At 41.1% G+C, this 23149-nt stretch overlaps 1 protein-coding gene across 1 annotated transcript in view; it reads right to left on the reverse strand.

Moving 5' to 3' along the window:
- Positions 1-2663: 2663 nt before the first annotated feature.
- Positions 2664-23149, reverse strand: part of crtac1b (cartilage acidic protein 1b) — a 22318-nt gene continuing 1832 nt past the window's right edge. The window contains exons 2-15 of the mRNA XM_069144697.1: positions 21481-21671; positions 19200-19396; positions 18686-18822; positions 14973-15129; positions 12440-12574; positions 12171-12313; positions 8933-9069; positions 7183-7265; positions 6836-6936; positions 6567-6735; positions 5436-5581; positions 4871-4913; positions 4617-4760; positions 2664-4347 (exon numbers count right to left, since the gene is read on the reverse strand). Of these exons, the coding sequence (XP_069000798.1) occupies positions 4220-4347; positions 4617-4760; positions 4871-4913; positions 5436-5581; positions 6567-6735; positions 6836-6936; positions 7183-7265; positions 8933-9069; positions 12171-12313; positions 12440-12574; positions 14973-15129; positions 18686-18822; positions 19200-19396; positions 21481-21665 (1905 nt within the window). The 5' untranslated portion in view covers positions 21666-21671 and the 3' untranslated portion in view covers positions 2664-4219. The remainder of the gene's footprint in view (positions 4348-4616; positions 4761-4870; positions 4914-5435; positions 5582-6566; positions 6736-6835; positions 6937-7182; positions 7266-8932; positions 9070-12170; positions 12314-12439; positions 12575-14972; positions 15130-18685; positions 18823-19199; positions 19397-21480; positions 21672-23149) is intronic.

Consider the following 23149-nt stretch of genomic DNA (forward strand, 5'->3'; position numbering starts at 1 on the left):
TAAAAAGAAATGACCACCACAGTGTATACATCCACATTTATACAGGTTTTTGTTTTTTTCTTCTGGTCTCCTTCCGCTCCTTTTTTCTGGTCATTTCCGTACAGTACAAATGTTTTCTTAACAAATCCGTCCATATCTGATCCTGTGTCATTTTCTGTGAATGCTTCACGGTGTGTGAACATTGCGCATTTGCTGTTTGTGGGACATTTGCTGGTTTGAAGCAGGAAAATAAGGCCTAATTTAGATGATCTTTCCACATGGAGCGAAATGCCTGCACGTAAACACACACACACACACACGAACACACACACGCACACACACACACACACACACACACACACACACACACACACACACAATCACACACACAATCGCACACAGCCTGAATTCCCCTGAAACACATAAATTGAGCATTGTGTTCCAGGTTTTATTTTGCACAGGGACATCTCCAGTCACAGTTCATTCCGGCAGAGAGAAACACATCTGGAGCCGCTGGGACGCAAACAATGCAGTGCCACTGACCATGCCAGAGAGACACACACACACACACACACACACACACACGCACACACACACACACACACACACACACACACACACACACATACACATATACATTTGTTTGGCTATCTTTGTGAGGACATTCACAGATATAATTAATTATGTTGCCCCCTAACCTATACCATCATAACAAATTGTTGAACCCAAACTTCTAATTCTAACCTTAATCTTTAAACAGCCCTTTTTTGAATGTTATTACTTCAATGGTCAAAAATTAAAACTGGTCGTCGCATAGATAGTTGTACACAGTCATACACACACACACACACACACACACACACACACACATACACACACACACACACACACATACATGCATGAAATCAGAGCATTCTCCCTGCTGGTCATTGGGCATCATTCATTTGAAATGTTCACTTACATTATACAGATAAAGAATTTCTTATAAAGCTTTAATGTGTTCTTTTCTCTCCTTCTACTCCGTCCCAGAAATGTGTGCTTACAGGTATGATTGAACTGTATATTCTACATTTTATTTATTTTCTTCAGCATTAGCTCATCCCTTGAATAAACTCCAGTCTCACTGGACACAGAAAAGCTCCACATCTGAAGTGACTGTTTTATAATAACCTCCAATTTCAGAGACACCCTGCATGTTTACGTGTGCAGAGTAGATACATCAAATACTGTACACAGTATATTTAGTTGCATATTGCATGTACATATAGTTCAGAGTTGCCAAATAGTGAACCATTTTCAGTTTCCTTTCTCTGTTTACAAACTATAGAATAGGCTGAAATCCCACATCCAATTTCAACACATTTATAGGAAAGTATACAAACTAGATTCACACAACCAAGTCTTTGACAGTGAATGACTACATTGTTGTTAGGACTGTGGAGATTGAGTGGGAGAATGTTAGCAGTAGGGTTAGAAAAAAATGCAGATAAGCTTGCAAGCGTGCAATATTGATAAACACTCTTATTATTCATGCAAACTCTGAGCTTACATATCAGTCTTTGCTCAGGTCAAGTCTGACCCAAGAGTGTGATTCAAACTACAAAAACAGTTTCCACTCGGTCCTCATAATGCAGGAACATCTCAACAGGAACCTCAGTGAAACCTTTGACATATTTCGGAGAAAACATATTAGAATATTTGACTTGAGACGACATGGTCTTGCTGAGCTCTCACGCCGCAGATTCTTTGGCTTATGCAGCGCACATGACAACATGGTCAGCATGGATCCAGCAGAGATCCATGGTGAGTCATTTTAATTGCTTTAACACATCCATCATCATTTGTTTATTAGTTTTTCATGCTCTGATGCCTCTTAGTTTTCATTAAAAAATGTCTCTGAGAAATTAGTTCAGTCTCTAAATCTCAGCTGACATGTTGGATATTTACAGGTGGCATCTGTGGTTCGGGTCCAGCTCATTAGCGGGCTGAGGAACTGGTGTCAAGGGGCTGAGCATGGTGCCGTATCTCATATGGAATGTGTGAGGTTTTTGGCTAAAAATGTCCTAGATATATGTAACACTTGCCTCAGTGATTGAGTAAGGATCCATCCATGAATCACACACACACAGACACACACACACAAAGTTACTACTCTGGAGGAATGTCCTGGCCAACACTCGATTACGAACATTATCCCCTGCTGTGATATTGATCATGGGGTTGCTGAGATGAAAACTCGTGCTCCTCTGCCCAATAATGAGGAAGCAAAAACCTGCCAGTCAACATCTTGTGGAGCAAAATGTTTTCACTTTTTGGTCATCTTTTTTGCCAAAGTATTTATTCATTTCATAAAACGTTTCAAGAATCGTGGCAATGAGACAAAAGAATATGCCTGTCACGTCTAATAAAAAAAAATAAAGGCCTCCTAGTGTTTTATGGCCTTTAGTTCACTATGGAAGGCTTGACGAAACCACTTTACCGACATTACATTAAATGGGCAAGCGAGGTTTGTTTTCAATTTTCTAAATCCCAACCATCCTTACAGAAAAAACATACCATTATTTTCCACATGGGAGACATGTATGACACATGTGTACCACATGTTGAAACATATTATAACGTGTAAAGTCTTCCCATGGAAACCTACATGGGCTTCACACATTACACCACTGATATGTTCCAAAATCACATTTCCCATGAGCAAAATACATGTTTCACATCACAGTCACGTGTGTACAGGTATATATGGTGCACGTACAGGTGTATGTGGTCACATGGTGTTTTTTTTACACGTGAAATGCATTCATTCATCTTCTGTAAGGGCAATCAGAGATCCACATCATCTTTCTTTCTTCTATATTTTATATTTTTTTGTTACTGTCTACAAACCTCTTAAAAAAAAACCTAAATCAACAATAAATTGATCCTTGTTACAAATATTTTTTTCCTCAGTGCAATTGTTGTTCAGAAGTTTTTAAAAATGCATCAGTTGCATCCAGTGTACATGGGAACTGTACACTGGGTACAGACACTGCTTCACACCGCATCTGCAGCTGAAAATTGTTTCCAACATTATTATGTTTTATGCATGTGCCAGTAAATATAAATTGCAGCTGTTTTAGTGTTTCAGGAAGTCATTTATCAAAGAATTAATACATAAAATGAAACTACATATATTTGATGTGTTCTATGGGGAACAGAGTGGTTGAGTAAGAATACCACAGACAAAGGAAATTGGTAAGTAGAAGCATCATTGATTTTGGTCTTTTCGTGAAATTTGATGACAGTGAAGAAAACGAGGAATATTAGCTCATCCTTTGAGGTTTTGTATAATGTACAGCTTCAAACTGTAATTTGTACATTTTTAATTGTTTATTTGTGGCAGTTTTTACTACATTCTCAGGACATTACTGTGATGAAGGTGTGAAACGTCACCAGGCCCACATTAAGTGGACTGCTGAGTTTTAGTTCAGGTGTTTCTCCTTTATCTTTACGTCTTTATGCTCTTGACACTTGCCTCTTATTTTCTGTGGTATTGTATTATTCATAGGTAACAAAATGTAACCTACCATCGAAGACAGATGATCCGCCATATGTTCCTCTCCCCGACTGCCCCTTTGAACCCAACTCGCACGCACGCACGCACGCACGCACACACACACACACACACACACACACACACACACACACACACACTCACAAAACCTAAAGTGTTCCTCACCTTGCCAGTAAGCCCATAATAACAATGACAGTGACACTGCAAGGACTAGCGTTGCGACATTGTGGAGATACAGATGGGCCCTCAGCATGTTTCTAATGAATGTGGTCTGTGGAGCCAGTAGATCTGTCTGCTGTATGTGCAGTGGTGTATACACTGCAGCTCAACTTTTTGACTTGGCTTCAGTTCAGGTCCCACTAAGATAAGTGCCAGGTGATGACGTGAGGGCTCTGCGGGTGTGACACAGTTAGTTCTGAACCCCGTAGCTCCCAGCAGACATGCTCCCTGTATGTTTCTTTATAGTCCAGAAGGGGCCGGGAGCCAAGAGGCAACGTATGACAGCGGTGACGAGGGGGGGCAAGACTGTAGATAACTGATGGAAAAAGATAGCAGAGATCCAAAGAGGAGAAGGAGTAGATTTTCTTTCTTTTTTTTTGTGTGTGTGAAAAGTTTGCTCTGAGAGTTTCTGTACATCCCCGTTCAGCCGTGGAGAGAGTTGGGAAGGGAAGAAAACAACAACAGCTACAGCAGTCCAGTGTGGAGATGGGTAGAGATGAGTGGCAGCATCGAGACAGAGAGCAGCCAGAAAGAAAGGCCCGGCCACGTGTGCTCCCCAGAAGACCGCGTGCCCCCAAAGTAAGCAACCTGGGCTGCAGAGAAACAGATCAGCGGGTTGTTAGATAATATGTACGTCTTCACGGCTAAAAGACAGCTCGTTCACATGGGGGAGTTAGTCATGCAAGACAGCAGGGTACAGAGAGGGAACACGGTCAGAGGAATGTTAGCACCTCTGAGCCTTTACTCAAAACCAGCATAATTAAGGCAGCTCAATGCATCTCGTTCTCTGGCAGTGCTTCCTTTGTTCTCCTGATGTTAATGATCCAGCTAAGTCTACCCTGACTCGGCCAGGTCCACTCACCCACGCAGGCCGACCCATCATCGTTGGGCTCAAAGCCCTGGTTGCATCTCCTCTTGGCGCGGCACTTATAGCTGCCGTAGGTGTTGGTGCAGACGGGGCGGTCGGAGGGGCACACAGAGGGGAACTCGGTGCACTCATCTTTATCTGAGGGCGGGGGAGGGGGGTGAGGAAGGCAAAGACTCTTGACTCAGGGATTTTTAAACGAGAAGACGAGCACAGAGAATTCAACAGGTGGGTAAAATGTTCCAGCTTACCTGTGCAGCGGCCATTCTCATTCAGAGCAAACCCATGACCGCACTGTAAGACACAGTCAGTATGAAACAAGAGTCTGTTACTGAATGTTCTGATTCGTATTAGAAACAATTAGAATCACATGCTGTAGCACAACACTTGTGGGAATTCTGGGACCAGTGTTTAGACAGCTCCTTCCACAACCATCATCAAAACACTAAATCAAGGGATTGTTTTTGGAAGAGATATCGTCCCTTAAGTACGGTTTCATGGCAAGGAGCACTGAAGCTGCTGTGGCAGCACAAAGACTTACTGTAAGCCACCTAATGCTGGGTGTTCTTTTTTAAATTTTGTAATCCATTTGAAGCATCTTTGAAATTATTCTGAGCTTTTCATCACTGGAAAATAATATTATCCCAGTGAATATCTGCATGTTCTCTGTAGTGCTGTTAGCCTCTTCTCGCTACCAGTGTAACTGCACCACTTGTGGCTGTTTAAACCAGACATCTTCAGATGCTATGCGTTGTGTCTCGTGTCTTTTGGATGATCAGAAGTTACTATGAAGCTAACAATGAAACACTTCTCTACCTCTATTTCCACCGTAGGAGTGACCTCCTCGTCGTCTCTCGGATAGTGGATCTCCAGCACTGAGTTGATCTCTGAAGGCTCCAGCGGTCGGGCAATTGAGCGGCCGTCTGGCCAGTACACCTCGACGTTGGTGGCCACGTCCTTGCCTGTTCAGGTTAGGATCATTCAGGATGGACAAAACACACTCATCACTAAAGGTTCATCGATTACAGTACCAACTGTATGTTGGCATGAATTTTCATCCTCCTCTTTTCCCCTTGGCTCACACTCTCCTCTCTCCATTAACTATTTTAATCAGGCATGGAGAAAGCCCCTCTCCAGAGGCCCGCTGTAGCCCTTAATTAAAGTGGCATTTCTAATGTAAACAGATCTTGAGTTACCTTGCCAAGCAGCGACCCACTCGGCAGGTGTTCTGCCTGAGAGCCAAAGAATATTTCGCCTGTTCTGCACCCACATGACACCCTCTCATTTAGTGGTCGGAAGTGTATCTCACATGTCTACCAGGGGTGATGCTTTTTACCCCAGACTGTGGACTTTTCTAAAGCCACAATGATGTGGCGAGTTGAGAGTGTATTATGAGGGTCAACAGAGTTGATCGGCTTGGACAGTCCTGGTACAGAACAGGTTTAGTGAGCAGGGAGCAGCAGTGGGTGGGCTACCAGGCCTGGATGGCCACCAGCTGACTGTCCTATGGGGCCAGGAGGAGGACAGGTAGCCAGTTACTCAGAATCCAGGCTGGTTTCCAGCTGCAGCACCTGTCCACCGGCTCTCTCCTCGCTTTGTTTCAATCCCATGGGTGTCTAATCAGGCTGAAGGTATAAAACAATATTTTCCACATGTTTTCATTTTCCCTCTCACTGCTACTCTCTGCAATGCTTATCCTGCCCAATTCTCTCTCTTATTATCTCTCCACTCCATTTTTTTTTTAATCAAAATAAACTTTATTTCTATGACTCATCTGTAGGTCAGCTGAAACAAATTTCTGATTCTTCAAAGACAAAGAAATTAATAGATTCATTTGTAATTGAGTAATTGTTAGTTGCAGCCCGAGTGACTAGCACTTGTGGTCAGCCAAAAGGTCACAGGTCGGATGCCTGCATAGCTGTGTGCTCCTTTTAACTGCAGTCTTACCGAGGCCAAAGTGTGCAACAGGCTCCATCTCACACAGGTATCCTGAGCCACCATCGATGATCCGTGTGTGTGGGCCGCTCTTTTTTGTGTAAACCACCACTTTAGCTCCTCTGGCAAAAGCACCAAACTTGGTCCGAGGAATCACTCGCAGCCAGGAGTTGGTGGTGCCCTGAGACACAGGCAGAATAAGAGAAAGGGAGGGCTGGGTTGAAATGATACCACCTACTGAGTGTCAAGTGTTATTTAAAAGAAGTGTCAGAGACACTCACCTGGTTGACTTTATAAACTGAGAGCGGCTGTGCAGCACTTTCACCATGAGACACCAGCAGCTCCAGACGCCCATCGCCATCGAAGTCTGTGGCAACAGCTCCTAGAGATCCATCACAGTAGTGATGCAGCTAAACAGCCTTCAAACATCAACGTAATTCAACAGTCATAAAACCTAACAATGCAGAACGTTTCTACTTTGAAGAAGCATGAGGAAACTCAGATCCTAAGCGGAGCTCTGATGCCATCTAATGGTTTCATGCAGGAATAGCAGATGTGAGATGTGTCCCCATGCTGCTTATCATCGTTAATACAGATGTTAGACAGCTGTCTGTCCTGCTGTGCTCACCGGTTCCTCGTCCTTCAGGCTCTGATGCATCCCCAACATTCAACTCTTCTATCTGGGGGTCCCCATGTTCTCTCCTGCTCACCCTATCAAAGCAATATCATAAGTCACAATTAATATGCAACCCATGTTGGAAACATCCTAAATTAATTTACTCGAGTACTACAGTTAAGTGCAAGTTTGAGGAACATGTACCACTTTATTCTTCCACTCTACTACATTTCAGAGTGAAATTTTGCATTATATGTACATATCTTTATCTGGCATTGATAGTTACTGCAATATAATAATAATACTGTACACACAAAACATATGATCAGCTTCTGAAATATGGTAAATTATTATCGTACACGGGCCACTTGTGCAAAAAGTAGGAAATATTTGCTCCAATCGACCGGCAACAACATTAAAATGTTGCTTACATGTTAATTAATGAATGATAATCCAGTTTATACACCCAATAGTGGCTATTCTGTCTAAATAATGACAATACTTTCTCACTTTCATTTGAGTAGAATTTTGAACAGAGACTTTTGGAGTATGGTATTTCTACTTTTACTTAGTATTACTTCCATTACTTTATATAAGTAAATGTATATATACATTTAGAATGTATATATACATATAGAATATACATAAATCGTAGTCTTTTTTTTAAATTCTAAATGCTATATACAACATAGATAACTCATGTAGTTTATGCACTTTAAAACTAAAACAAAATAAAGTGCACAAGACTTTCTTCTTTATCTTCACCTTAAGATACATTTATTTGTCTCCAATCGTCCACATCTTGTGATTATTAGGGTTTTTTTTGGACACTTCCTTAAAACAACATGTTTTCTAAAATTAAATAATTATATTACTTCCTAATTCCTTCATCATTGTTATGTTTTTGCTTGTATCTGATTGTAATTATCTTTTTGTTTGGAAAAAAACAACAACATGTACTTTAGAAGCTACTGTGTACCTTTAAAGCATTTCTCGATGCAGCTTTCCATAATAATTTGATATCACAGTGCACTAATGTGCTAATCCTAGCTGTTAAACCCCTCAGCTCAGCTAAATATTGATTCGTTGTGTTGAATTAATTAGCTTGGGCACAATAGTTTGAACTTGCTTTTTCAGTGCCAGAGAGCAGAGTTAAATTAGCTGATTCATCTTCATAGAAGACAATGGCAGAGCCATGGACTGCGGAGCAGTGACCCCTGTCAAGAACATCAACGTGTCCAGAAAGATAAATTTTCCTCCAATGACCTGGTGCACAGGAATATACTATACTTAAACTGATTATTGATATGCAGCATGAATTGACCCAGCAGCTCATGGCAACATTCATCTGGAGACCTGCATCCTGTTCAGACAAACATGCCAGATCAGATTTTTATTCAGACAGGATGGGGCTCATTCTGCTATTAAGTCCTTAAAAATTGATATGTATCATATATTACACGTTGAGAGCTGAGTTAATTAATATTATCTGGAGAGGAAGCCAAACCATGAGCCAAAAAGAGACCTAAAACTGTCTTAATGAAAGATTCATTCATGTGTGGAGGAAGAGGCGGGATGCCAGACTAGATAAGTATCCATGGCTGGTAATTTTGAATTCTTCTCAGCTTCCAGAACGGCTTTGGAATATTAAATCAAGACACAAGAGCAGTCCATTAAACTCATCATCAAAGTGCCATTACAACTCACTACCATACTTGTACAAAATCTATGTGTGTGTCTTGTTTTATTTCTGTGTTAATACCTAAAGAGTCTGTTGGATGACGGGCCTCTGTAGGCGATGTTATTGAAGAAGACCTCCAGCTCGTTGTCGTTGTCAAAGTCTGCAGCGATGACGGTCCGAACCGGGGACGGCATGGAAAACTTCTGGGATGCTATGTCCTGCAGAAAGAGGTACATCAGTGAAACACACTCATACATAAACAAATTAAAAAATGTCTCTGTGTGTGTGTGGAACGAGGACGCTTTTTTTTCTTCTTTCATGTTGAATGAATGCTTAATTGAATTGTTTGTTAATAAAACGTTTTGTGTTTTTTTCGGTTTAGATGTATTTAGTGATAAAAAAATTTTTTAAAAAACACTTTTACAAACACAGAACCTTTTTGTTCGTCTCTTTGCTTGTGAAAGCCAATTTAAAAATTCTATTGAATTAGCTTTGTGTTTAATGGGACAGACGAGGTACGATACAATAAGATATACTTTATTGTCCGCGTTGGGAAATTACGTTGCTGCATTTCATAGAATCCTGCATTTTGGACATAAAATAACATTATTCATAAAAAAAACAAAACAAGCATATGTGTTCCATAAGTAGAGGTTGATACACAACGTTTATTTGTTTAGTTTTTTGTATAAGTCCACTGTCTAGTCAGGGTTTACTGCTGAAGTTTGATTGCTGCATGAAGTCTAAGAAGACTTCAGAAACTCTCCTGAGCATTTCATTCACTCGAACATTTCTAAAACTTGCTGTTATTACATCCTACAAGTGTTTCGTCCAACATGTGAACATGTGGTGCGCACCGAGCCACTGGCTCGAGAGCCTCTTCCATCGCCTGAAGGTCACAGGTTCAATCTCCACAACAAACAATATGTCCATCAATAATCAGTGTCCAGTCCTTGAGTTCAACTGCTGTGGCTGAGAGTGTAATGTAAAACCAAAAGATAAGAACAAAGACTCTTTTTACATCCTCTGGCATGAGAAACATAGAAAGCAGCTCTCCTGCCTGAGAAAAAGTCTCTGCAGCACAGGAGTTTTCGAATGAGAAAGTAACGGATATCTCCCCGCTTCAGTGACACGGTGATAAGTCGGGAAAGAGTTATAGAGCAGCCCTTCACTCCCCCCAGTATTTACTCCCTGTTTTAATTATAAGGCTCATAAAGCTGCAGAGGTGGGGGCCGCCCACAGTGACCTCTGCTTCTCAGGTGAAGGAGAGGGGATGGCCAACTGAGGCCATGAGGCAGGAAGGCAGGGAAAGCTTTACAATTACTTTATTACCGTACGAGAAGCATGAATAGGTGTGTCATATGAAAAAGAAAGAGACTCTCATCAAAACTAACATGAAGCAGAGACAAAAGTTTTGGATTAAGTTTAAAAAAAAAATACAATCAATTTGATTTGGTACATAAAATGTAGGCTGTATAAAAAATGGAAAATCACTATTAATAACACGAGAAGATTTAGTGCAAGAAGGGACAATTTTAGACTGTAAATAAAATTTTGAAATATTTTTGCACTTTAAAATTCTTGTTACTATGGCAAAAGTTGGAATAAAAAAAACACTTATTATTAAAATGAAGTAATTATTCTAAACATCAATAATAACTTTTATATTAATTTATTACAAAAGGAATCCAGCTTCGATTTGAGTAAATGGTAACCAAGAAGACTTTTTTTTTTTATCTCTATAAATATGTATTCAGTATGTATCTGTGTATGTGTGACAGATAATGTGTGTATGTGTCAGACGTGTGTGTGTGTGTGTGTGTGTGTGTGTGTGTGTGTGTTAAACCTATTGCAAGGAAAACCTGTGCTATGGATTTTAATTAAAACACAAACAGGCCTAATCTGCACTTTCCACAAGCCAGGCAAGCTGCTGGTTCAGCCCAATTTAATTGGAGGTTTACTGAAGTGATACAACAGCTTCATTATGCATGCCAAAGGTCAACACGGCTCGCAGGAGTGTCAGTTTGTGTGGGCGAAAGGGGTCTTAAATATGTAGTGAGTTTGTGATTTAACAATCTTGGTTAAAAAAAACATTGTCCGGCTAATTCAATTTGTCTTCTGTGTGATTGTGTGATTGTGTGAGTGTGAGTGTGAGTGTGTGTGTGTGTGTGTCACACTGATGGAGTTGTCTGTGGGCTAAGCATCACACATTAACCCCTTATTTGACCTCTATAAAGATGTCTCCTGTGACGTTTATCTCTTTGGTAAAAGATGCGGGTGCAGCCGGTGACAGATAGATCACCGTGCAGGAAACCTCTGCAGATTTACACGCAGCCGGGACTGTCTCTGACTTGGCCGCTCTTAAATGTGGAACACAAACCGATGCACACTGCTGGCTGTCTTGCGGGCGTTGTCTATAGAGTCATTGATCGAGTGAATCGCCAACCATGCGCCTTTAAATATCACTCAAACCCACAGCGGGCCAGAACTGAGGAGTGCTAATTCACCAGGCAACTGTTAGGATTGAACACACGGTGATTCCCAGTGAGAATAGGTCAGGCTTGTTCTTTTTGTGCTGCTTGTTCATTAGACATTGATTTTGGGCAGAGGAAGGAGGCCAATAAAGTCTCCCTCAAGCTTTCTTACATCAGCAGCTTTAACTGGTAATTTGATCATGAATCATGAGACACAGATTGCAGATTATCAGAGTGCTGGTTACTCTGGATTATCCACAGACATACATGTAAACAGTTTTCATTAGAGATACTCTCTACCAAAAAAAAAAGAGTCCAACCCTAAACTGCTCACTTATTAACAACCTCAGGCATTACAACAGGTACGGAAAAAAAAAATGTGTATCTTGAAAATTGGGTCAATCAGTCCTTTAATAAACAAAAGCTTCAGGATGCCTCAAACAAAGTCAGATTGTCCAATAATGTCTGAAGTCGTCTTCATGGCAGTGTAATCCAAAACCAACAATCAGACAATGAGGCCCCCTTTCTTCAGCAGTTGGCGTGTGGAGTAGAGTGGGTGGAGATGTGAAAGTTGATCAAGTTTAAATTTTTACAACTACTTCTGTCTCTCGTTCTTGTCTCCACACGCTGTCCACGTCGTATGTACAACTAAAAGTGTTTTCCCACATATGTCATTGTGTTTTGACTGTCTGCATGACGGCAGCCTTTTCACCTTGTGAACATTAGGAGCAGGTCGATACACCTCTCAGGCATCACACTACCATGTTTGTTTGAAGCATACTCAGCTGATATTGACACAAGAACAAGACGTTTTTGCGTATGTGCGCATGTTGTGTTGGACCCACCTTGAATTTCTGTTTGCGGTTATTTAGCTGCATGTACAGGCGATGAGGTCCATTCCAGTTCCCGTAGACGATGTCCGTCTTGCCGTCACGGTTGAAGTCTGCCAGAGCCACCCCTCTGCCATGCTGCATGGGGTCTTCCACACCTAAAATGATACGGTAATATGCTCCATTATACAATAAAGCCAACCTTGTGTATTGTTTTTGCACCATGTGTGGATTTTACTTAACCATAAGGGAATGATCTGTTAAATTGTACATGATTTTCTTACCCGCCTGCTGAGCAACATCAGTAAAAGTTCCATCTCCGTTGTTCCTGAACAGGAAGTTGGGTCCGTACTCGTTGTCGCAAAACACATCAGGCAGCGTTTGACTGACAATGGGCCCCACTACGACGCCTCTCCCTCCTGCACAGACGGAAACAGAGAGACGAGGCTCGGGGGGTAAGAGAAAAGGCGACTAAGAAGAGGGTGAGCAGAACAGTTTTAGAAAGACAAAATCAAGCAGAATGGGTGAAACAACAGAGAGAACGGAGGGAGAGAGATCAGCTCCATAACAGAAGTGAACGGTAAAAGATCACTACTGTCTTTCCGGGCCATTTACTCTGAGCAGAGCAGGTCTTTCTGCTGACACAGACACTGACTGTCATGGCTACATACACACAAATACAGGTAAACACACCTCGTCACAAAACAACGACGCAACACGTGCTGAGAATCTTCTGCATTCACCAAAAGCTAACAGTAAGTTTCTCCTCACGAAAAGATCGTCATGACTGTTCTTCACACTCTCAATATCACCGCAGGATTTTCCAATGACCTTCTATAAAGTAAAGTATCTCGCTAAGTTGTTTCATCTCAGACCAGCAGAGTTTAATTATGGACTTGAAAGGGCTTTGATTGCCCTTCCAGTATGCAGAGTCAGTGCTGTGAGTCAGAGCTAGCTCCTGATTTACTGGCCCGCTCCATCAGCCCAGACAAATATCACTCGCCCCCTATGGCCATAAACCACTAATGTCTCTCCAGAGATATGTAACCATTAGATATACAACTTCACTGTCTGTCCCTCTGCTCTGATTTACGGCACTTTGATGACAAAGCCATCCACCGTACATCATTCACGGTAATTCTGAGCCGGATCTCTCTGTCCCCCTGGTGGATCAGATGATTTCCTGCATGTAAAAAAAAGATCTATAGATGATGAAGATTCATTCCTCTGCGCTCAAATACAAAGTCATCTCCCATTTTCAAAACTTAGAAGAACATCAGCGGCAAGGACTTCTCAGTGATTATAATAAAGTATCGTAAAAGTCAAATTCTTTTTGACTCATGATGGTTTTTGTTATGAAGAAACAAATCATCGTGAAATTGTGCATTTTGGCATTTAATGTCCTACCCTTCTATACGTCACTGAGTTAACTTGATCCAGGCCACGGAGGTGTGCCAAGGTGTGGCAGTGAATTTCAATATCATTCAGATGGTAAAATTAAACATTTCCCCATGACAGGAACTTTTCTGGCAGCAAGGCAGCTTAAAATAAATATAGCATTGAGACTATAATTTGCATTAAAATACAAATATACTCTTCACACTTAAAGGACAAAAAATAATGAAATAATATGTAAATAACCCAATTTATGTCTTATCTCGAGCTAAGGATAGCCTTGTTAAACAGTTGTTAAGTAGTTTTATTTTGTACTTTTCCATCTTCGTTTTTGATGCTTTTATTCTGAAAGAGACTCGCTGTAGTTACATTCGTGCAAAACTGAGATTTAAAACTGTAAGTATAGTACTTATGTATGAGAATACTGTAAAAGGAAGGAAGAAAGTGAATTGTTTTAGGATATTAGCACCCCCCAAAGATGTACAAGCTCTTAAAAAAAAAAAAAAATCATCTATTCAAGTGCCAAGACCTTCTTTCGGAAGGGTATGCTACATAAAGACAACATTAAGAAATGAAAGCCTATGCAGAGGCAATGCACGCTACAGTTATTTGAAATGAATGTGTTTACTGCACCTGTTACAGCATAATCCTCACAAGGTATTTCTGGCTCAAGGAAAATTCCTTGAAGAGAGGATAAAGATGGATTTTCTAAAGATGACTGTATCTGACATTTTAGCCTTCATTTGAAAGCATGACCAGACAGAAAATGTGGGGAGAAATGATCTTTGAGGTTATACAGCATGTTACGTTGTTTTTACCAGTGGTTTGACTAAAGTTGTCTGACAAGCTGCTGATCAGAGATTTTACCAACCACTTACCATACCATTAAAGACAGGCTTGTAAAATAGGACCATGAACGACCCCGTCAACATTAAAACCATTTAACCGCCGCAGGATATAAAGTCTTTTTTGTCCTTTTTGACAAGGAGTACTTTGATGAGAAGGACTCTGATGGCGGTTGTTGCACATAAAATACAAAGTGTTGTATGAGGCTAGGTAAGGCTGTGATCAATGCCATCTCCAGGCTGTTGAGCTGGTCTGATGTATGTGTGTGTCGCCCTTCCCTTTGCTTCCCCGTGACTTTGACTGGAGTAAACAGCTGACAGGGCCAAAAGAGCCAACGTGTTCTCTTTCTTCCTCTACCTTTTTCATTTTTTTTTTCTTGCCTGGCGCTGCTCCAACTCTCTCTTACTCTCCCGGGTCTCACTCCCTCAGTGTAGTAAAGTCCTATATTTCAGACTCCATGGGTACAACAAGCACATGTTCTTCTGCAGATGTCTGTATAAATCACACTGAAGGTCCAAGTCGTGCTGGCTGATCTTAAGGCGGATGTCACGTACGCAGTCAGTTCTTCGTACCTACCAATGAACTTGTTGACTCCAGCCTGCTCTGCCACGTTGGAGAGAGCAACGACTCCCTGGGACAGGTCACTCGCCGCCTCGTCCATTTCTATGAGAGCATGAGGACCCACGTTGCCGCTGGCATAATTAGCTATGTAGATAGCATAACGGCCCGTACCCTGTACAAAAACAAGTATGGTTTGCATTTGTTAATACATTTATTGATCTACTTGATTTAGATTAACTGTATAGCATAACAAAAAAGGCACGTGTTGCTAGATTTTAGCTGGTACTAATTTCAACATTCACCAGAAATTCACCATTGAGTTTTGTGGTATTTTACACAGGTACCACAGAGGTCATTTTATTTGTGACGCTTGTGGCACTTAAAACTTATTTAAAAGTACAATATGGAGATTTTTTTGTTTTGTTTTGTTTACAACATTCAAAAATGAACTAATATCTGAGTATTGTCTTGCACAGATGTGTACTGAAGTTTGCATGCTACCCAGCCCGCTTTGTCTTTAATACCACTCTGCGCCTCAAGAGGCGACGGGGAGTCACCGCAGCATCATCCAGTCGGCCCTCAGTTGAACATGAGCGCAAGAAGGAGTATTCCAACTTCTTGTTAATGATGAATGAAACAGTAAATGCAAACGATGGCGGAAACACTTGACAACACAGTAGCAAAACAAGTGTTACCATTGGTGTTGCTTTTCACCGCTGGCGACAGCTCTTGGCGAGTAAAGGAATAACGTTTGATGCTGAACTTACATTGTTTCTCATTTCAGTGGTGCTTGACCGCATCACTGCCGTGCCAATAATGACATTGGAGCACACTGTCTTGTGTAATGTCGCTTAAAAAGCCAACTACTAACTGACGGCATGGCAGGTACACGCAAAATTAGCCGTGCGTGAGGGCAGACTGGAGGCTACAATGACTCACTGTCGCCTCTTTAAATAAAAAGTGGTACTACAAGATGGGGTGTAAATCTTGCATATTTTATGGCACCTTTTAACAATTCAACACCATTGTCTCTTTTCAGACACGTTTTAAGTTTTTAGTGGATGTCCTTTTTATCACTGGAACAAAGGCATTGTTCCTGGAAATGTTTCTTTCTTTTAGTTCTTTCATTGCCATCGGTACCAGCTACAAAATTGAATTAGCCTCCTCTGCATGGGAGCCAAGGCAGCGAACGGAGACAAAACTGGGACTCAATACGTATATCTGTATATTTATATCAAGTATATTCTTTGATATAAACCTGCAATGGCAGGCCACTTGGGAAGATCAAAAACAAGCTGTGAAAATGACAATAAAACACATTATCACCAGTTTTTAAGTTAATACAGTTATGAATTAAAAGTATCATTCCTTTGGAGATGTGCTTGTGCCCACACGGTGAAAACAACTTTTGTTGTTGTTTTTTAGCCCAATTTTGGTCCCAAAAAACTCTGAGAAATATCTGGCTCTTTAGCTGCTAAATGTTCCACTTTAGTTTTCATGTAGTCTCTATGGTGTCTGTCTGCTGTTCTGTGCTGAACAGTTAATAAAGGTTTTAGAGATTTTTCACAAAAAACAGCTGCCTTCTGTGGCAAACAAGCGAACAAGAATGACGAAAACGGTACATGTGCAGCCGGACAGCTAAACAATGAGCCGAAACCTATAAAGGTACTTAAGGCTAAAGGGAGCTGCAGATTGAGATAATCAGCAGCATCTTTCACACTGTGCCATTCATGCGTTATAGTTACTTCAGATGAAAAACCAAATAAATAACTGAAAGGTTTATCACTTAGGTATTTATCAAACTAAAACAGGATTAAGTAGGTTATTTGTAACCCCAGACTAAGCCTTGAAATATCTTCTTTTATTCTTTTGCTCTCTGTGAATATTATACACCTTTCCCTAATCAAACCTTTTCTTTCCCCTTTTTTTTTTTTTTTTTTTTATCTCCCTTTACCCTATTTCTTACCCTTTACCCCCTTTTTCTCAGCCTCTCTCCCTACTCCTTCCTCAGCCTCCCTTTGGAGATTAATTTCACACTCCATTATCATTCAGAGTCCCTGCAGACACAAACTCAAAGACGGAACCACACTAATAGACTACACACTCGATCCAATGAGCTTTCCCACCAGGCCGAACATATTTCAATCAATACAAACACATGCACATATGCAAACGCACACACACACGCGCCATTTGTGTTAACCTTAGTATATTTTTACAAGACAAGGAGGGTAAATGAGTCTGGCTGATGTAAATGTCATTAGGTGTCACATTATGGCATGCTGTGGGAAGAATGGGGTTCACACACCGCACACACCACACACACTCAGAACTTGGCAAAAATCTAAATTGAACTACAACGAAAGACCTGAAGGCCACTGGCAGTTACTTAACAAACTTAAAAGTCAACGATTTTTCAATAAGCCTTCACCCAAGGCTAATTTCTGTCACCTAGATTGGCATTGTGAATGGTGTGACATGCATGCCTGCAGAGTGCATGTTGGTGCAAGGACTGCACACAGTTTACATCAATCTTTACAGCCATCACTAAGAAGCCTGAATAAGCTACCTTTTCTAATGCGGCATTTACATTCTTTTGTTGTCAGGAAACATATATTGTGCTTTTATTGCACTTAACTGTGATTTATTTGAACATATTTCAATTATTCTAGCTTTTAAAATCCACTTATTTTCTCCTCCCTGCCAGTTCAAAGTAAAACCGATCCATCAGCTCAATGCGAGACTCAATATGTCACCTTCATCAGTTTGTAGAAAAATAATGATGGGATGTCACTTTCAAGGAGACTTGGGGGAGACGAAATGGTTGGATGAAAAACCCATCCTTTTTTCTGAAAAATAACACTTTTTTTATGAACAAACCAGATCAAACACATTTGCCACTCAACCTTCTGCCATTGTGCCAAAGATGTTCTAATAAAACTTGTGCAGTGACAGGAAAACGTGTTCTCTGTCTGTCGGTCTAGTGGAACTAGCATGCAAGAATACACATCAGGGCTCTGGCTTCTTCTAAAAAGAATCATGCCATTAAAAGCAGATATCTTTCCAATCGGTTTGGCAGCAGTGCAACCTATCAGTGCTCACTGGGATGGGACTGTGGTTTTAAAAAAATCTATTGTAATCTCTACTGTCCTCTTCCCACTATAACCTTCTTTATCCCGTCCCTGATTGGAAGTGAGAACTGCATGCGTGTGTTTAAGATAAGAGACAAAGAAAGAAGTGTGAGTGCGTCAGTCACAGAGAGAAAACAGGGGAATAAGTAAGGTGGAAAAGGATAGAAAACAATGGAAAAAAAGGGGACTGAGAGAAAGAGAGAAAATGCTACGGGCAGAAAGCAGTACTGTGCAGTCATCACTCCTCCCCTCGTACGATGTTCTATAAAACAAACGAGCCCTGGCTTCTGTAATTACACTGGTGCGATGGACAGAAGAGAGAAAATGGCGCACCATTCCCCCAAATGAACTGTCATAGCACATGCTGAGAAGGGCGGCGTAGGCAGGGCATGAGTTATCACTGGTAAACAAACAGAAGCACCCGTGCATGTACGCAGAAGACACTCTGGTGTGTGTGTGTGTGTGTGTGTGTGTGTGTGTGTGTGTGTGTGTGTGTGTGTGTGTGTGTGTGTGTGTGTGTGTGTGTGTGCGTGCGCGCGCACGCGCGCGCGCAGTGCAGATCTACATATACTCTGTGTGTGTGTGTTTTTGGAGTACCTTTCTGTCCACACAGGCCACTGAGCGGCCAGCCATAGGGTTGGCTACATCCCTGTGCTCATTAATATCATCGCTCAGCAGATCTTCAAAGCGTCCATTGCGAAACTTGAACAGCTTGTCAGAATATGTTGCTCGACCTTGATGCGGAGAGATACAGAGTTCAGGAGAGGGAAAGATTGTGCGGAGTAAAGAGGTGTTATGCAATACAAGAACCGTGGGTGATTGGAAACAGAAGAGCGGGTTGCTGTGGATGAAAGTGAGAAATGTGATACAGGAGTTTTTATAAAAATGATAGAGGTGAGGTGCTGCGGTTTTGGCACTGTGCGCTCTATAGCTCTCAGATTGATTAATAGCAGCACAAAGCTTATCTGTTATCTGATGAAGACTGAGATGAGATAAGTTCAATATTTGCATACAGATTCTCCTGTACAAGAAAAGAGGTATGGTGAGTGTGTGTGCGAGTGTGCACTTAGGCATGTGTGCTTTTACAAAAGTGTATCAGCTTGTACTGTACCAGAGAAGGCATTATTGGTGTTAAGGACATAAATCTCCTCCCGTCCATCTCCATCGATGTCGCACGCTGTCACTCCGATGGCGTTGCCTTGACGGTCTCTCAGGGCGTAGAACGGGGAACTACGGTTGTCAACAGCGATGTTTACAAGCCGTCTCCTCTGCTTGTCGTACTTCAGCACCAAATTTGGGCCATTGTAGCTGTCAACAGGCAGAAACAGGAAGCTGTTTATTACGTATAACTGTTAGCAGGAATTCTGTCTGTTTTTTTTGTTTTCCTTCATTTCAAGAGTTGTGGCTGATCGTGCTGCCTAAAAATGTTGAAAACAATGTTTGTATGTTTGTTGCTTCATTTTGTAGATTGCAAATTATTCATGACAGAATCTTGATGAAGTTTGAGGCACCTGTGAATTTAGTTTTAAGTCTTAAAGTGGAACCTCCACCTATTGTACACATCAAAGTCTATGGAGTACTGCTTCATATGTGAAAAAGCAGTATAAAGCCTAAAGTCAGATAAATTTCCACTGGTGATGTCACTTAAGAAAAGTCATTAGTTTGGAGTTACAGATGCAACCTTAAAAAAATGAGAAAGGAGGGACCCTTTCACACCACTTGAACACGCTCCTTATCTCGAGGCCTACTTGAGGCTATAAATAAGTTGATTTACGTTATGGGTGATGTAGACATGAGGTTTTAAAACAGAATGAGAATGCACGGCTTAAAAAATAGTTCGTCGGATACGTTCTACCTTTTTTTTTTAAACGAAAAGAAAGAATTTAATTGACTTTTTAAAACTGTCCAGCATGAGTCCAACAATGTTACAGTATGCAAGCACACTGCTAGATCTGTGGAATACTTTTACATATTTCCCTATAAATCATTTATGATTAATTAAGTAACAATCAAATCATCATCAATTCAAATATTCTTGACTTTACTGAACACAGAAACGCGGGAATCTTACTAATAAATTAACAACCCTATAAGTTTATGTTATCATCACCAGTTTTCATTATTTCCACTTCTCTAAGAAATCATGTTATGTCTGCCATGCTGTCTCATGTAGATTTTATAAAGCCCTGAGCTCAGGTGTTGTGGCTATAGAGAGGAAGCCATTCAGAGGTGTGAATCAGAAAGGTGGAGAATTTGGCTGCAGATTGTGCTGTCAGTCTTTCAGCAATTGAATCCCTATTTTATGAGTGGGTCATGTGACAGAATGTTATGCTCAGTGATTTGATGTTTTTCATGCCTAAATGCACATTTGGAGTTGGAGTTAACTTCTTGTCTGAAAATGTTCCACTCTGCTAATCTGCTACATGAATGCGTGGGTGAAGTTAAATCCTGATGCACATAATTATATTATAATTACATTATATCACTTTCTGAGAGAGCCAGATACCAGCGAGACAAGAATACAGAAAATTGGAACATTTAAATATGTAAGAAAACATTTTGTGTTCATGGAGGCCAATACAATACAATATAATACAATACAATAAGAAGTTAGCTGAGGTTGTGAGGGTCTTTATAATGACCAGTCTGCATTTTTTTATTATTATTTAATTATTACCAGGATAGGTTTTTATATTTGGCATAATCCCGAAATAACAAATAATTCACTATTTTTGGGGGGCTACAAATTGAATCAGTCATCCTGTATTGCACCAGGGAAAGGTAAAGCAACATCCTGCAGTCAAAATCTAGTTTTGCCTAAATGTTTAGATTCCAAAAATCTGTAAAATGTTACACATAAAGCTTTTGAAGTTGTTATAATGCTGCTCTTGAGTACTGAACTTTAGTAACATCAGAGCAATATTAACTATATAAGCAGTCCAAAGGAAGATTATTCTAATGAAAAATGAAATGACACCCTCTATGGGGTTTTGGGATGGTCTTCTGTCCAGGATACCTGCTGAATAGGATGTTTAGGCTTAATGACATGTATTAAGCAGGGTCATTTTGGTTAATCTATATTCTATTAAGCATTGAAAATGTATTGCTGCTTCACTGGATATAGGCCTGTAAAACCATTCCCATCAATGGCGCTCTATTCAATGACATCCATTTTCGTGAGCCTCAGGGAACCGTTACCATCTATTGTCTTTCAGTTTTTTTGCCTTTGTCTTCAATCTTTAACTCGGGGAAAATGACAGTGTATTTTGATTTTAGCCTGAAGAGTTACACTTGTAACCCTGTCAGTGGAGCACGGGAACATGAGGGATTCAGAGGTGTTCATGATGATGGAACAGAGACAGTTGCAACACGCTTTTCTACACACTCCTTACCCAGCTACAAAAATCTCAAGGTCTCCGTCCCCATCCACGTCAGTGACTGCGACGCCGTAGTTGAGTTGGGTGGGGTTGTTTTCGTAGTCCGGAGGTAGGACGGTCTTGGTTACAGCTGAGAACATGGGCTCTGATCGCTGAGCCGAGGAGAGGGCAGGCAGGAATAAAATCAGCCACAACAACATCCTCACCTGAAGGGCGAAACACACCGTTTGCAACATCGAACTGAAGACAACCATCTTTTTGTCTCATTTGCCCCTGCAAAAATTTCTGACAATTTTTCTTGCCCAATAATCAGGGGCTCAACAAACATACTGTGATAGTTTGCTCTAAAAAGCAGAACGATGCAAAAATATTTCCGTAGAAAAACACAAAGCAGCACAATTTCCGTCAATCAAATTCGCACACACACACACACACACACACCGCTCTTTGCACATTTGCCCTGTCTGTTGAGGTAAATGGGAATCAAATAAAAACTGTAAGTCATACATCTGCAAACTGCAACACACGCCCTTGTTGCTATTTCTCCAAATCCATCGCAAGGCCAACATCGTTGGCCGAGCTTTCTGCTCTACTCAGACATAAAGATGAAGATATACCACTGCAATCAGCAGCGTTCTGCAGGGTTAGATCTGAACAACCCATCACATGCAGACAGGCTGAGGAATTACAGGACAGAAAATCCATACATGGAGCAGGGCATTAGCCAGAGGCCAAGTGAGCACAGAGGAAACCAATATGACCTGATATAACAGACCCGAGGGGCTGTTATAGCAGAGACAGTGACCAACTCTAAATTGGAAAAGGTTTTTTGGGGGGATAAAAGGGCTTCTTGATGTGTAAGTATCCTTTTAGTGTTAAGCAGATAAAAGGTGAACAAGGTCGAATTGATCCAATTTGATTTGTGAAGTGGAGGTAGAGGTGAGGTTTCTGATGCTCATAGTGAGAAAAAGAAAGAAGTGAAACATGGATTAGAGAATAAAAAGGAAGAAAGGAAAGACGAGGGTCACCTTCTTAGGGCTAGAATAAGATGCACATCGTCAACAGCACTGCAAAACTTTACACACACGCACGTTAAATAGCGTTTATAAGCTGACAACTTGATTTTCTCCGCCTGCAGATTTATGAACGCAGCCTTCGTCATAGTACTCATTCCATCTGTAGTGCCACCGAGAACGTTCCCATCTCTGCCTCCACACCGCTGCAGATTCTCCCTTTCTGCTCTGAGTGTCCAGGTGATGTATGGCTCTTTAACATCTCCCTCAACAATTCAATTTAAGATAAAAAAATAAATAAATAAATAAAAAAAAAACAGTGCTGTTTGAGTAATACTCTCAAAAGCATATCGGCAGGGAGAGGAAGCACCTCCGCTGACACCTGCAGAAATATGGCTGGGCCACTGCTGGCTCTCCAGGCAGGCAGCACGGCGATAACGGCCCGCTGGAGAGCTGGTGGTAATGTAGACTGTGGTTGTTAGCAACAAGGGTTAATTAACAACTCGAGATGAGGATGTTTTTCCCCATTAGAGCAGGATGTGATGACAAATGAGCCGGCCGCTCGCAGACTACACGAGGCAACTTTGCAGACTTGCTCATATACTTCATGTTAGATAGGGGCTGTGAACTATAAATTAAAAAAAAGAGGAGGAAAAAGAAACTTGAAAAGT

Source organism: Embiotoca jacksoni, unplaced genomic scaffold (assembly GCF_022577435.1).
Source record: "Embiotoca jacksoni isolate LCO1_2020_lvr unplaced genomic scaffold, fEmbJac1.0.p SCAF_12, whole genome shotgun sequence".
NCBI lineage: Eukaryota > Metazoa > Chordata > Actinopteri > Embiotocidae > Embiotoca > Embiotoca jacksoni.